The sequence below is a fragment of the Anomaloglossus baeobatrachus genome, chromosome 1 (genome assembly GCF_048569485.1).
Source record: "Anomaloglossus baeobatrachus isolate aAnoBae1 chromosome 1, aAnoBae1.hap1, whole genome shotgun sequence".
NCBI lineage: Eukaryota > Metazoa > Chordata > Amphibia > Anura > Aromobatidae > Anomaloglossus > Anomaloglossus baeobatrachus.
The window spans coordinates 336838604-336853737 of record NC_134353.1 but is presented as its reverse complement, the minus strand read 5'-3'; the positions used below and the strand labels follow the sequence as shown (position 1 = coordinate 336853737).

The 15134-nt window shown below is 42.6% G+C and overlaps 1 protein-coding gene across 2 annotated transcripts in view; it reads left to right on the top strand.

Annotated features, from left to right (window-relative positions):
- LOC142292355 (neuronal acetylcholine receptor subunit alpha-7-like) overlaps nt 1-15134 on the top strand; it is a 336257-nt gene that overhangs the window by 175977 nt on the left and 145146 nt on the right. For both annotated transcript variants that reach the window (XM_075337677.1, XM_075337683.1), the window contains one exon: nt 5851-5930. In XM_075337677.1, the coding sequence (XP_075193792.1) occupies nt 5851-5930 (80 nt within the window). The remainder of the gene's footprint in view (nt 1-5850; nt 5931-15134) is intronic.

Genomic DNA, 15134 nt, shown 5'->3' with positions numbered 1-15134 from the left:
TGTTTTTCTAACTGAAACCAATTAAAATTTAATTTTTATTCTGTGAACTGCATCGGAGGAGTCTAATGGGGGCTATAATTTAGTATATTCAACAAAAACAACTGTTCACGTTAATACAAGTGTTAAGTCTGTCTGCTATAAAAGACAACCACAGACTTGGCACTAGCCACACCATCTAGCAGATCCCAGAGAATGCCCAACGTTTACCCTTTAAAATCTGTATACGAATCTGGACTTAAAACAGGGCCTCTTGGATTGCATCTGTTGAGCAAACATATGGCAAGAAGAGTCTAAAGCGGGCTTTACATGCTACGATATTTCTAGCAATTGCTAGCGATATCATACGCAAAAGCACCCGCCCCCGTCGTGCATGCGATATCGTGTAATCACTGCCGCAACGAACATTATCGCTACGGCAGTGTCACACGCACTTACCTGGTCGGTGGCGTCACTGTGACTGCCGAACAATCCCTTCCCCAAGTGCGTTCGGCGTCACCGCGTCGTCACTAAGCAGCCGGCCAATCAAAGCGGAGGGGCGGAGATGAGCGGGACGAACATCCCACCCACCTCCTTTCTTCCTCATTGCGGGCGGGACACAGGTAAGGTGAGGTTCCTCGCTCCTGCGGTGTCACACAGCGATGTGTGCTGCCGCAGGAACGAGGAACAGCATCTATAAACAACCATTAACAATTTTTGGTTTTAGGACGACCTCTCCATGGTGAACGATTTTCACCACTTTGGAGGATGTTTAAGGTCGCTGGTAAGTGTTACGCTGCGATACCATTAATGACGCCAGATGTGCGTCACTAACGACGTGACCCCGACGATAAAACATTAACGATATCGTAGCATGTAATGCCCCCTTAACTAGCCAGGTCAGCAACTGGAGGTACAGAAAGAGATATAGGGTCAGGATCAAAACTGTAATCAGTGTGACAGATATGAGGTTATCAGTCAAAGCAAAATCAGGCTAGCCAGGTTCGGAGTCAATTGGAATTACAGAATAATAGTTGTCAGGTTACAAATCAGGTCAAAATCATTATAAGAGCATCAAGCGTACCATAGCATCAGTGAACCATGAGAAACGCAAGCAATTACTGGCAACACCATGGTACCTAAGTAGAGAGAACCTGTGCCACCCAGCAATATTGGCCATAATATCGAATTTATTACCAGCGCCTCGAACAGGATGAATATGGCAATATCTGGCAACAGAGACAAATGTCACAGGAGCAGGGCAGAGGTGTAACTGTAGCTAATTTTTGTACAAAGGTAATCCGGATCCTTTGGTCCAGGCTTATCAGAAAAAGATAGATCAAATTTCCCCATTAGATGTCGGCATAGATGCTACTAGCCAGAAACCAGGAACTATCCTCCGGATCATAACCTCTCCAGTGAACCAGACACAGCAGAGACTCGCCATATGGGAATCAAGAATCTTTTGTATCTCATATTCCAGCTTACCTCTCATAATAATAGGAGTCAAAGCATGACTGACATTGTGGACAGAGAAATGATATATTTTGAGGAGAGATTTGTTTAATATATGCTATGTTAAATAGATGGAGGAAGTTACAAACAGAAAGCCACAGAGTTAAAGGCCTCAGCTGTTTCATATGGGCCAATAATTTTGGTCTTCAGCTTTAGGCCTGTTTCAGACGTCAGTGATTCTGGTACATTTTATGCTTTTTTTTATACGTAGCAGAATCACTGACATATGCAGAACCATTATAATCAATGGGTCTGCGCACACATTAGTGATTTTTCACTGACCGTGTCTCCGTGCGGCGTACACGCGTGTCCGTGATTGCCGCACGGAGACATGTTTATTTTTTTCTGGCATCACTGATGTCCCATGGACCACACTACAAACCAAAATCATTTTTACTCACCTGGCTCCAGCGGCGCTCTCTGCAGCCTGTACTGCCTGCTGCTTCTGAGCCGGCTCATTACTGTCATGCATATTCATGAATGCACGACACAGCCGACCTGGAAGCAGCTGGCCGGATGCTGCCCCGTGGGAGCGTTCAGCACCAAGGAGAGCGGGCACAGGTGAGTTGATCTCTATGTGCAATCACGGACTACGGAGAACGGACCTCGGATTGCACAGAGACAACCCACGTGTGCCGTGAATCACAGCACACGGAGGGACATGTGCGTATTTTACACATCAGTGACGAACGTCTGTGTTTTTCACTGGCGTGTGAAACGGGCCTTAGAAGAAGTAACCATGAGTTTAATATTTTTAATGGATAACCAAAACTTATCTCCAAATTCAAGCTTGGCCCATTAGAACATTTCTTATTGGCAAATTAATTTTGGCTACTTTGTGCTTAACTTAATTTTTTTCTGACTTTAGAAAAGATCAATTTTAAGCTATCCAAAGATTTTTCAGCATCTGGAGTTTCCATCATGAAGGCTGAAAAAGAACAAAAATGAGGATTATAACCAAGAAAAATGTTTTGATAGATTTGTGATACCAAATATTAATAAGTCAAAAGAAATAAACACAAAACACACAGAAAAATCTTTTATTTAACAAACAGAAACAAAAGAAATCCTTTTCTTCCAATTTATTAACCCACAAAACACCCCTGCAGGTCCGACTTAATCAACACCAAGACATCCCACAATGATCCTGGCTCTGCTACATCTGAGGTCGCACTAGAAAATGTGACTGCTCACTGCGCATCAGAGAAACACTTGTAGAGACACAGCTGTGAGCAGTGATGTCAGTGAGTTCACCTGACATTACAGCGGGGGTTTCCATGGTACCCTAGATGTAACATCAGGTAAACTCACCACAGGTGAACTCACTGAACTCAGTGACCTCACCTCAGGTAAAATAATTTAAGTTAGTTCAATATTATCAAATAAGGCGATGTGTGCACTTTGAGTATTTGTTTGCAGACATTTCTGCACTAAATCTGCATCTTCTGGCAGAATCTGCACCAAACTGCATAAAAAATGCATGTGATTTTAGTAAGATTTTCTGCCAGGAGAAGCACATTTGGTGGAGAAATGTCTGCAAACAAATGCTCAAAATGTACACATTGGCTAATCTAGTAATCTGGCATTGAGTTCAATGAGTTCACTTGAGGTCACAGCTGGGGTTCTCATGGTACCCCAGCTGTGACCTCAATAAATTCAATTAACTCAGATGAGGTGACTTCACTGTGTTCACAGTGTGTCGTGGCAAAAACACAATTCTGACTCGATTTGTGTGTGTTTTTCTGCCAGGAGATACAGTGAACTCACCTCAGGTGAACTCATTGAATTTGGTAGCAGATTACCAGATTAGGCTCTGTACCCATGTTGAGTATTTTATTGCAGAAATCTCTGCACCAAATCAGCATGTCCTGGCAGAATAATGCACCAAAAATGTATCAGAATCGCGTGGTATTTTTGGTGTGTTTTTTGTGCCAGGAGATGCAGTGAACTCACCTCAGCTGAGTTCATTGAGTTAACCTGAGGTGAGATCACTGAGTTCATTGAGTTCACCTGAGGTCACAGCTGTGATACCGTGGGAACCCCATCTGTGACCTCAGGTGAACTCAGTGAACTCAATGCCTTGTTGTCAGATTAGGATCACATTTTATGCCCACCTCCCCCTAAAATCAATCTTGGTGATAAGCTCCAAAGAACTTGTTATAGAGATTCAGACAAGAGTGGCAGAGGATACTGATATTTTTAAGTAGTTTTGTTTATTTTATCTGAAGCCAACAGCACAAATGCCCGTCTCTGACAGACTTGGTGCTTGCTACTCAAGTCTAGCATATCCAAGGTAAACACCAGCCTTCAACCGTTAACATTTATACAGGTATCTGAACTTACAAAGGGGCTCCCTGAGTGGACTCTATGGTGTGGCTGCTTGCTGGAGGAGTGAGCCTGAGTAGTCTCACTAACTGAGTCAGGAAGTGAAGGGACAGAATTAGGGACAAAATCAGGACTCAAACCCATGGTCAGGTAACAGCTGAAGTCAGTTACCAAGTGGTCAGTAAAAGCAAAGTCAGGCTTGCCCGGGTTAAAGCCAGGAGGGATAACAAAATTAATGTGATCAGGGTCATAAATGGTGTCAGGATAAGAGCATAAAGAGTAGCACCAGTAAACCAGGAAAAATACAAGCAATATCTAGAGGCAACAATTCTATCTGAATGTGCGGCAACCACAGGTTCCAGTCACATGAGTGTACCTGGCTGAACAGAGCCTGCATTGCTCAGCAATATTATCTATATCATTTTCTGTATCACCAGCATCTCCCTTAGGATGAATGCACCAGTGTAGGAGACATTGGAAGATATCACTGAATCAGGTCTGAGTAGAGATGTAATAGCAAGAGATCCTACCATACGTTAAAGAGGTTCTTCGAGAATGAGATAAAATGATGTCCCTGATGTTATTCAAACTGCATTCTGTCCTAATCACAGCTGAGTAAGGGCTGCAGACTGAAGATATACAGTTCAGCCCTGAGACCTGCGTTTCAACTCACAAGAGCTGTATCACTCATACCTCAGTCAGCAGCCAGCTGTGATGTGTAAAGACATATTTCAACCATGTTCTCCTTGATGAAAAAATCTCCCGCTTCATTCCCTGCTCCATTAGTTTGACAGCTTTACAGCAGTGCACCTTGGACTGACTTGACCCAACTGGAAACCAAATAAATATTAAGAGGACTGAATCTGGAGGTAACCCCCATTGGGGTCCACAAGGAACCCAATGGGGGTTATCATATGACAGTTTGTGATCCTAGCTGCTGACTGAGGTATGTATAATACAGCTCTTGTCACTTAAAATTATACTGTGAAAGAAACAAAAGCAATTTAAAAGGTTATGGGGTTTACTCACTTGGTGGGGTTGTTTGACACAAAAGGATATTTGTTGTTATTTGACACAAAAAGGTTGTTTGACCATTATAAACATTCAAGGAAAAGAGCTGCTCCAGGCCCACAAGGAGTTAACGACAAATGATAATGGAGAAACAGGATTTCTGTGCTGCTGATGAATCCAGTACCAGTCACACAAGGAGGATAATGCAAAGTGGTTTATTGTCTACACTCTTCAAAATGTACAGATTTCTTGTCCAGGACAGCCACAAACTCTTGTTAATTGACACAAAGGTCTTGGGAGTCTGCAGCCCATACTGACATGACTAGGACAAGCTGCCGTTTGAATTATTCCAGGGACTCCATTTTATCTCATTCTTGGAAAACTTCTTTAAAGGGAACCTGTCATCATGATATTGCAGACAAATTTGCAGTCATCCTGTTCTAGAACAGGGAGGGCTGAGTAGATTAATATATGATTTTGTGAGAAAAGACTCAGTATAACACATATTTAATCTTTTTAACCACTGTTCCTTCTGGGATTTTCGGTCCCGTGGGCGGTCCTATCCTATGAGTGACTGACATTCATCTCTGTATGCACACTTATACGAAGAAAGCTGTCAATCACTGAAAGAACCGTCCACTGGACCAAAAATCCTAGAAAGAGCAAAAGTTTAATGATAAAATACAGTTTACACTGAATCTTTTCTTACAAAACTACAAATCAATCTACTCAGCTTCCCCTGCCCTTTATCATGGTGCTAGAAGATTAGACTTAATTTTCAAGGTGACAGGTTCGCTTTAAAAAATTAGCTGAAATTCCAGAAATAAAACTAATAGATCAAAACTAGTTTTTATATTATGGAGGCTACTTATAATTTAATCCTATCTTACGTATAACATTATAAAGTCAACATATTTTGAGATCTATTCTCCAATGGAAGTGTGCACAAAGTTGTGCTTGTAAATGTGTAGTAGTATTTACAAAATATATAACTAACTTCTTTTTGTCCTCTATGTGTTTTAGTGCAGATGAAAGATTTGATGCAACATTTCACACTAATGTTTTGGTGAATTCCTCAGGGGCATGTCAATATATTCCTCCAGGTAAGACCCAATATGTGCTATTTGTATTTAACTCAAACCAAATCTCCACACTATTCATCATCATGCAGAAATCTTTCCAGATCATTATATTCCGCCTCGGACATAGGGATTGTCCATTACTTTTATATAGATGGTGGTGATGACAGCTGACTGGTGGAGTGCCAAGTGCCAGATCTTATAGTAATCCCAGGGATAGGTCATCAGTATAAAAGTAGTAGGCAACTCCTTTAAGTAAAATTTGAATATTTCTTCAATTATTTACTAATTTGGTCTGCTTTGTATTTACTCTCTAATATAATAATTTACTTTTAGGACTTTCAGTACCAAACCTGCCATCTATCTCTAAAAAGGACCTGTCATCAGGTCAAAGTTAACAGTTTTAATATTTTTTATACATGCTACTCCCCCTGGGTATTCCATTTATGTTTTCTTCTAAAATCTGCCATATGGTTCCAGAGATATGGGCCTTTATATTTAGTGCTATTTTTTATGGTCTTTCCCAAAAGTGTGTCTCTCTTAAAATAATCGAGGAGGAGGAGGTTGTCTTTAAACTTCTATGCATATTTATCCTCTGAGAACAACCCCTTGTAAAAGATCATAAAAATTGGCATATTGAGTTCAATAAGTATAAAGACCCATATCTCTAGAGCAGAATGATAGATTGAAAAACAAACAAAAAAACCCCATAATACTCAGGGGGACAGCAGCATACTACTTCTTAATATAATAAAAAGTTAATTTTCTAATTTAATCACAACAGTCAATGTTGACCTGCTATACTTCTACATTAATAACCTTTAACTTATGAAATTCCATTCCATTGCTATATATTTTGTGTTAATAGTCCACTATATTCTTAATGATGAAGTGGCCATATTAATCGTTTGGTTGCTACATCAATTTGGCAGTATAGTTAATATGGGTAAAACCTGGCACCTTATATATTCTGTGTTAGTTAATTATCCATTATATTCTTAACAATATAGCTGTCACATGAGACCTAGATTTGCAATCTGCCAAATTGGGCAGATGGCCAGTGATCTGCAGCACTAAACTACCATACTTTCGGTTCCATAACAGAAAAAGTTTTTCATATGAAACCGAAATGTTGCCACATGGGCTCATAAAGAGTCCTTTTTTCGCATTTAATTGGATTGCTGCATATTTTCTTTATCTATATCCATTAGACCTATAGTTATATGTCTAAAAAGCTTTGTACCCATAGCGTAATATGATATGCAGTCATGACCGAAAGTGTGGGCACCTTTGAAATTGTTCCAGAAAATGAACTGTTTCCTACAGAATATTATTGCAATTACACATTATGTTATACATGTTTATTTCCTTTCTATGTACTGTATTGGAACAACAGAAAAAGAACATACAAAAAAGGTAAATTGAACATAATTTGAACCAGAATCCCAAAAATGGGCCTGACAAAATTATTGGCATCCTTAACTTAAGGGTACTTTACACGCTGCGACATCGCTAGCGATGTCCACCGCGATAGCACCCGCCCCCGTCGTTCCAGCGATATATGGTGATCGCTGCTGTAGCGAACATTATCGCTACGGCAGCGTCTCACGCACATACCTTGTCAGCGACATCGCTGTGACCACCGAACAATCCCTCCCTCAAAGGGGAGGTGCGTTCGGCGTCATAGCGACGTCACTGCGGCGGGCAGCCAATAGAAGCGGAGGGGCGGAGATGAGCGGGAGGTAACATCCTGCCCACCTCCTTCCTTCCTCATTGGTGGACGCAGGTAAGGAGATGTTCGTCGCTCCTGCGGTGTCACACATAGCGATGTGTGATGCTGCAGGAACGAGGAACAACATCGCTACGTACGAGACAACGATTTTTGGTGTTTGGACGACCTCTCCAAAACGAACAATTTTTGTCTCTTTTGCGATCATTTAAGGTCGCTCGTACGTGTTACGCGCTGCGATGCCGCTAATGACGCCAGATGTGCGTCACAAACACCGTGACCTGGATGATAAATCGTTAGCGATGTCGCAGCGTGTAAAGTACCCCTTAATATTTGGTTGCACACCCCTTGGATTAAAAAACTGCAATCAATCGCTTCCTATAATCATCAACAAGCCTCTTGCACCTCTCAAATGGAATTTTGGACCACTCTTCTTTCACAAACTGCTCCAGGTCTCTCATATTTGAAGGTGCCTTCTCCCATTTTGGCACCAAAACACTTGAGACTAGGACCGAACCTGTAGTCAGGCTAAAGTTTATTGCAAGATCAGCAACCAGATTCTCCAGTGCTGCTGCCATGTTCCTTATTTCCTCCCTGTTATAAAGGACTTAATACGCACAATTAGGTACCATCATGGCACGTAAAAGACTTCAGTCCATATCTGAACTTTTACTGGAGTCAACACCTGCAAGACATTTTAGTGCTAGGTAATTGATTATGTTTATTAAACCTCGCTTTCTGCATAGCAGCTGTTGCATTTCATTAAGCGTTTAGGTATACCCAATGTAATTAAGAAAGGATTATTTTTCTGTTTTTCCAGACGTCATCCTGGGATGAGAATGTATTTGGTTGGGGTATAGAGATAATTGAATATAAGTTTGTGAACTGTTGTGATGCCTTGCATGGGAGCGCAAACTTGGTGCATATAATTGTTCCAGATCAAAGAGGGTTTAAAGGTAATCTGCAGCCGGTTTAGGCTGGTTTCACACTACGTTTATTTAACATGCGTCAGGAACGTTTTTTTGCTGCAAAAGCGGATCCTGCTTTTACAGCAAAAAACGCATGCAAACACATCTGTTATTTTGCAGGATCCTGTCACTGGATGTTTAGGGGCGGGCATTGGAGTCATGTGATCGGGAGTGAGGGGAACAAGACTGGGAGCCGGCTTCTGACAGCTGCAGACGCTGGTAACCAAGGTAAACATCGGGCTTGGATACCCGATATTTATCTTGGTTACGAGTGTCTGCAGCTGTTAGGAGCAGGGCTGTCTGCACACGTAACCAACGTAAACATCGGGTAACTAAGAGAAGTGGTTACCCGATATTTACCTTGGTTACGAGTGTCCGCAGCTCTCAGGTGGGAGAGAGAGGGAGGGGAGGAAGGGGGAAAGACAGAGATAGAGAGAGAGAGGGTGAGGGAGGGAGGAGGAGAGAGAGACAGATCACGCGAGACTGGTTCTGTGCATGCTCAGTAGAGCAAGCAGGATTCTGTCTATCAGCACGCCAGCGTTCACCTGCGTTTGCGTGCTGTTTAGTCAGGATCCGGTGACATGCAGTATTTGGACGCAGCTCAAAAACGCTACAAGTAGCGTTTTTGAAAGATGTTAAAAAACTGCAAGTCGCTGGATCCTCACTATAACACACGCAAACGAAGGTGAACGCATGTTAACGCGAGTCCATTGCAAATGCATTGAAGTGAAAACGCATTTGCACTGGATCCGTTTTTCCGCTAAAAAAACGTTATGGACGGATGTTAAATAAACGTAGTGTGAAACCAGCCTTAGACAGGTGCTCCAGTAGGTACACTTAAAGTAGAACTAGTTTTTACAGATTTCTAGGGTGCTCAGCTGTGCAGCGCAAGGGTGTCCTGGCTGAGTGTGAGTTCTTCACTTTCTGAGTACGCATATTCACATAACTTAATTAAATTATCTTTGGTGAGTGAATTGGTGTTGCAATCGGTCCACAGCTTACACACACAAAGGAAATAAACGTGCATAAACTAATCATGTGTAATTGCAATAATTACAATAATTGCAAAAGACTTAATTTTCTGGAACAATTTCAAGGGTGCCAACACTTTCGGCAATGGTTGTATATATATATATATATATATATATATATATATGTTACCAGCAATGTGTAAAAACAGGCATTCTATAGAATACCTAGGCAATGTATACAATGCCGGAAATGGGTCGTGAAAGTATGAAATACATCAGATGTTCATACATTTCCTAGTCATTATGTATGATACCTAAATGACAAACAGGCGGAGTGTAGAATACTACAGGGGTGGTCCGTCCAAAAGTAGGTGGACAGAGCAGGCAGCAGCAGATCTGTGAAACTTGCTCAGTTGCCCTTAGCATTAAAATGCCATTCTAGCCTCCCATGCTGCAACAAATAGTCAGAATGACACTTCTGATTCCTTTTTTTTTCCCAGCAAAGATATCCTGTTGCTCATTTTGCATTTCTTCTTTCATGTTTTTGACTATTACTAAAGACTAATAGTCAGGAATGACATTTCTGTTTATTTGTGTTTTTCCCAGTAAAGATATCCTGTTGTTCATTTAGGATTTCTTCTTTCATTAATTTTTTGACTGTTTGTTACGTCTTTCATTAGTTTTTTTGACTGTTTGTTACTAAAGACTTTTCCAATCTGTGCATTATAGAATTATTATATTATAATAGAAATATTATATTATTAGAGAAGTTCTTGTCATTCTTTATAATACCTATACATTTTATGTAATGGCTAACTTTTCCAATCTGGGCACCTACACATTTTATGTAATGGCTAACTTTTCCAATCTGGTCACCTAGACATTTTATGTAGTGGCTAACTTTTCCAATCTGGGCATTATATCAGACTTTGCCTGAGCAGTTCTTGTCATTCTTTATAATACCTAGGTATTTTATGTAATGCCTAGGGAAAAGTTTAGAACAACACAGATATTTCATACCTTGCCTGAGCAGTTCTTGTCATTCTTTATAATACCTAGACATATTATGTAATGCCTAAGGAAAGTATAGAACAACGCAGATATTTTATACCTTGCCTGAAAACGACAGGGATTGTATACATTGCCTAGGTATTCTATAGAATGTTGGGTTTTCATACAGTGCCTGTAACATTTATACTCAGTGTAATTCTCGGTATATGTATTATTTCCTTTCTCTCTTGTTCTCTGCCTTGTTCGCTCTCTCGCTTGTTCTCACTGGTCTTGTTCTCTCTATATGTCTATCTGTCTGTCTAATATATATATATATATATATATATATATATATATATATATACACAGTCATATGAAAAAGTTTGGGCACCCCTATTAATGTTAACCTTTTTTCTTTATAACAATTTGGGTTTTTGCAACAGCTATTTCAGTTTCATATATCTAATAACTGATGGACTGAGTAATATTTTTGGATTGAAATGAGGTTTATTGTACTAACAGAAAATGTGCAATCTGCATTTAAACAAAATTTGACCGGTGCAAAAGTATGGGCACCTCAACATAAAAGTGACATTAATATTTTGTAGATCCTCCTTTTGCAAAAATAACAGCCTCTAGTCGCTTCCTATAGCTTTTAATGAGCTCCTGGATGAAGGTATATTTGACCATTCCTGTTTACAAAACAATTCCAGTTCAGTTAAGTTTGATGGTCGCCGAGCATGGACAGCATGCTTCAAATCATCCCACAGATTTTCAATGATATTCAGGTCTGGGGACTGGGATGGACATTCCAGAACATTGTAATTGTTCCTTTGCATGAATGCCTGAATAGATTTGGAGCGGTATTTTGGATCATTGTCTTGCTGAAATATCCATCCCCTGCGCAACTTCAACTTCGTCACTGATTCTTGCACATTATTGTCAAGAATCTGCTGATACTGAGTTGAATCCATGCGACTCTTAACTTTAACATGATTCCCGGTGCCGGCATTGGCCACACAGCCCCAAAGCATGATGGAACCTCCACCAAATTTTACTGTGGGTAGCAAGTACTTTTCTTGGAATGCCGTGTTTTTTTGCCTCCATGCATATAACGCCTTTTTGTATGACCAAACAACTCAATCTTTGTTTCATCAGTCCACAGGACCGTCTTCAAAAATGTAACTGGCTTGTCCAAATGTGCTTTTGCATACCTCAGGCGACTCTGTTTGTGGCGTGCTTGCAGAAACGGCTTCTTTCGCATCACTCTCCCATACAGCTTCTCCTTGTGCAACGTGCGCTGTATTGTTGACCGATGCACATTGACACCATCTGCAGCAAGATGATGCTGCAGGTCTTTGGAGGTGGTCTGTGGATTGTCCTTGACTGTTCTCACCATTCTTCTTCTCTGCCTTTCTGATATTTTTCTTGGCCTGCCACTTCTGGGCTTAACAAGAACTGTACCTGTGTTCTTCCATTTCCTTACTATGTTCATCACAGTGGAAACTGACAGTTTAAATCTCTGAGACAACTTTTTGTATCCTTCCCCTGAACAACTATGTTGAATAATCTTTGTTTTCAGATCATTTGAGAGTTGTTTTGAGGAGCCCATGATGCCACTCTTCATAGGAGATTCAAATAGGAGAACAACTTGCAAGTGGCCACCTTAAATACCTTTTCTCATGATTGGATACACCTGCCTATGAAGTTCAAAGCTCAATGAGGTTACAAAACCAATTTAGTGCTTTAGTAAGTCAGTAAAAAGTAGTTAGGAGTGTTAAAATCAAGAAATTGATAAGGGTGCCCATACTTTTGCACCGGTCAAATTTTGTTTAAATGCGGATTGCACATTTTCTGTTAGTACAATAAACCTCATTTCAATCCAGAAATATTACTCAGTCCATCAGTTATTAGATATATGAAACTGAAATAGCTGTTGCAAAAACCCAAATTGTTATAAAGAAAAAAGGTTATGTAATACTTATTCTATGTTCTGAGGATTTCGATAGCGTAGGGCAATGACAATCAGAGACGAGTTCCGGGTACAAGATGTTTTATAGTATGTCACCACGGTAGAAACAGAACAAACACAACAATACAATAACACAGACAATACTTTCCGGAATGGACGCGCAGGGGATTCCCGGGACCACGCACCGGACTCCCCCAGGGAGACCACCGGAGCAAACCCCTATACAGGGACTGTCCGGCAATCTACCCCGGAAGGCCTAAATGCGCAGCGGCCGGGATAAGGAGCAAGCGGTAAAGTCAATGAGTGTCCGTACGGAAATGTTTGTCCAAAATGGTTACGAACCACAAAGAGAACCAGGCGGAGTGCTGACCGAAGATGGTAAACGGAATCCGGGCACAGCCTTGAGAGCCGGGTACAGTCCAGAATCAATCGGTAGGTAATCTTCTTAGGGGAATCCAGAGGCAATCCGGAATAAGCAGCAAAACACAGCAGGAGCACACAGCAGGCAGTATACTCAGGCACTGGACTGGGCTGGGAGGCGGCCTTTTAAGCCGCTGGACAGGAAGTAGGGCAACAGAACGGTAACCTCCATGTTAACCGAGGGCAAGGGCAGTCAAAAGAGAACTGGAAAACCTGGAAACCTGACATTACTCCCCCCCCCAGAGACGGCCTCAGGACGGATCAGGGCCAGGTTTGTCCGGGTACCGGCGATGAAACTGAGCAATCTTCCGGGGTGCCCGAATGTTACCCACCGGTTCCCAGGAATCGTCCTCGGGGGCGTACCCCTGCCAACGTACCAGATACTGAAGCCGACGACGATGGAGCCGGGAGTCAATAATGTCCTCAACCACGAACTGCTCCTCGCCGTCGACCATCACAGGCGGAGGAGGAGGCACAATACGACCATGAAACGTATTAGGGGAAACGGGTTTGAGGAGAGACACATGAAAGACCGGGTGTACCTTTAGATGGTGCGGTAACCGTAGCCGACAGGCCACAGGGCTCACGATCCCGGTGATTTTATACGGACCGATGAATTTTTGTCCCAGTTTCTGCGAAGGAACACCCAATCTCAGGTTTTTGGTGGATAACCATACAGAGTCCCCTACCTTATACATGGGTGCCGGTTTCCGGTGAGTGTCCGCCGACCTCTTGTAACGCTCCTGGGCCGTAGCTACGGTGTTCTTTAGAACCTCCAGATTTTGTCGTAGTTCTGTCACTCTGTCCTCCACCGCTGGTACCGAAACCGCAACCGGTGACCTAGGCAAAATAGTCGGATGGTAACCCAGGTTAGCGAAAAAGGGCGTTACCTTAGTGGAGCTGCTCTGAGTGTTGTTGTAGGAGAACTCCGCCAACGGAAGCATCTTCATCCAATCGTCTTGGAGATGGCTGACATAACAGCGAAGGTATTGTTCCAGGGTTTGATTCGTCCGTTCGGTTTGTCCATTTGTCTGAGGATGGTATGCAGAAGACAAACAGACATCAATCTGGAGTGCCGTACAAAACCCCTTCCAGAATCTAGACGTGAACTGCACGCCCCGATCGGAGATGATCTCATCCGGTACCCCATGCAATCGGAATACGTTCTGGACAACCAAATCCACTGTCTCTGCGGCTGAGGGAAGACCGGTACACGGAATGAAGTGAGCAGCTTTAGTCAATCGATCCACCACCACTAAAATGGTATTATGCCCGCCTGAGACTGGCAACTCCACAATAAAATCCATGGAGATAGACCCCCAAGGGCGGGATGGCACGGGTAACGGTTGGAGGAGTCCCGTAGGAGCCACACGAGGGACCTTGCACCGGGCACAAACCACGCATGAGTGGACATAGTCCTTTACATCCTTTAGACAGGTAGGCCACCAGAAAAACCGGCTCAGAAATTCCTGCGTCTTCTGTACCCCCCTATGACCGGCCAACACGGAGTCATGAACCAACTTGAGAACCCGAAGTCTTACGGCCTCCGGGACATAAATGCGTCGTTCTCTTAACCACACCCCATTCCGAAGAACAAGAGTTACATCATTCGGGGGGGCAGCAAGAAATACATCACCATCATAGGCCCGCTTGATGTCCTTCCACAAGTCCTGGTCCTGGATTACTCCAACGAAATTGGCATCTGATAACACGGTCTGCGACGGGGTTCCAGGCACGGAGTCCACGGCAGGGATTCGGGACAAGGCATCGGCTTTCCCATTACGTGAACCTGGACGGTATGTAACAACAAAATTGAATTGGTTAAGGAATAGGCTCCAACGGGCTTGTCGTGGAGACAGGCACCTGGCAGACTTAAGAAATTCCAGATTACGATGATCTGTGAGTACTATCACTTGCTGCGCGGCTCCCTGTAAGTGGTGTCTCCATTCCTTGAAGGCGGCAATAATCGCCAATAATTCCTTATCCGCAATGTCGTAGTTCCTTTCCGCAGGGGACAACCTGCGGGAGAAGAAGGCACACGGATGCAGGAGACTCTTGTCCCCGGTCCTTTGAGAAAGAATGGCCCCTAATGCGTAGTCGGAAGCGTCGACCTCCACGATGAAGGGAAGTGCGGGATTCGGATGCACTAGTATGGGTGCTGAGGTAAAACATCCCTTG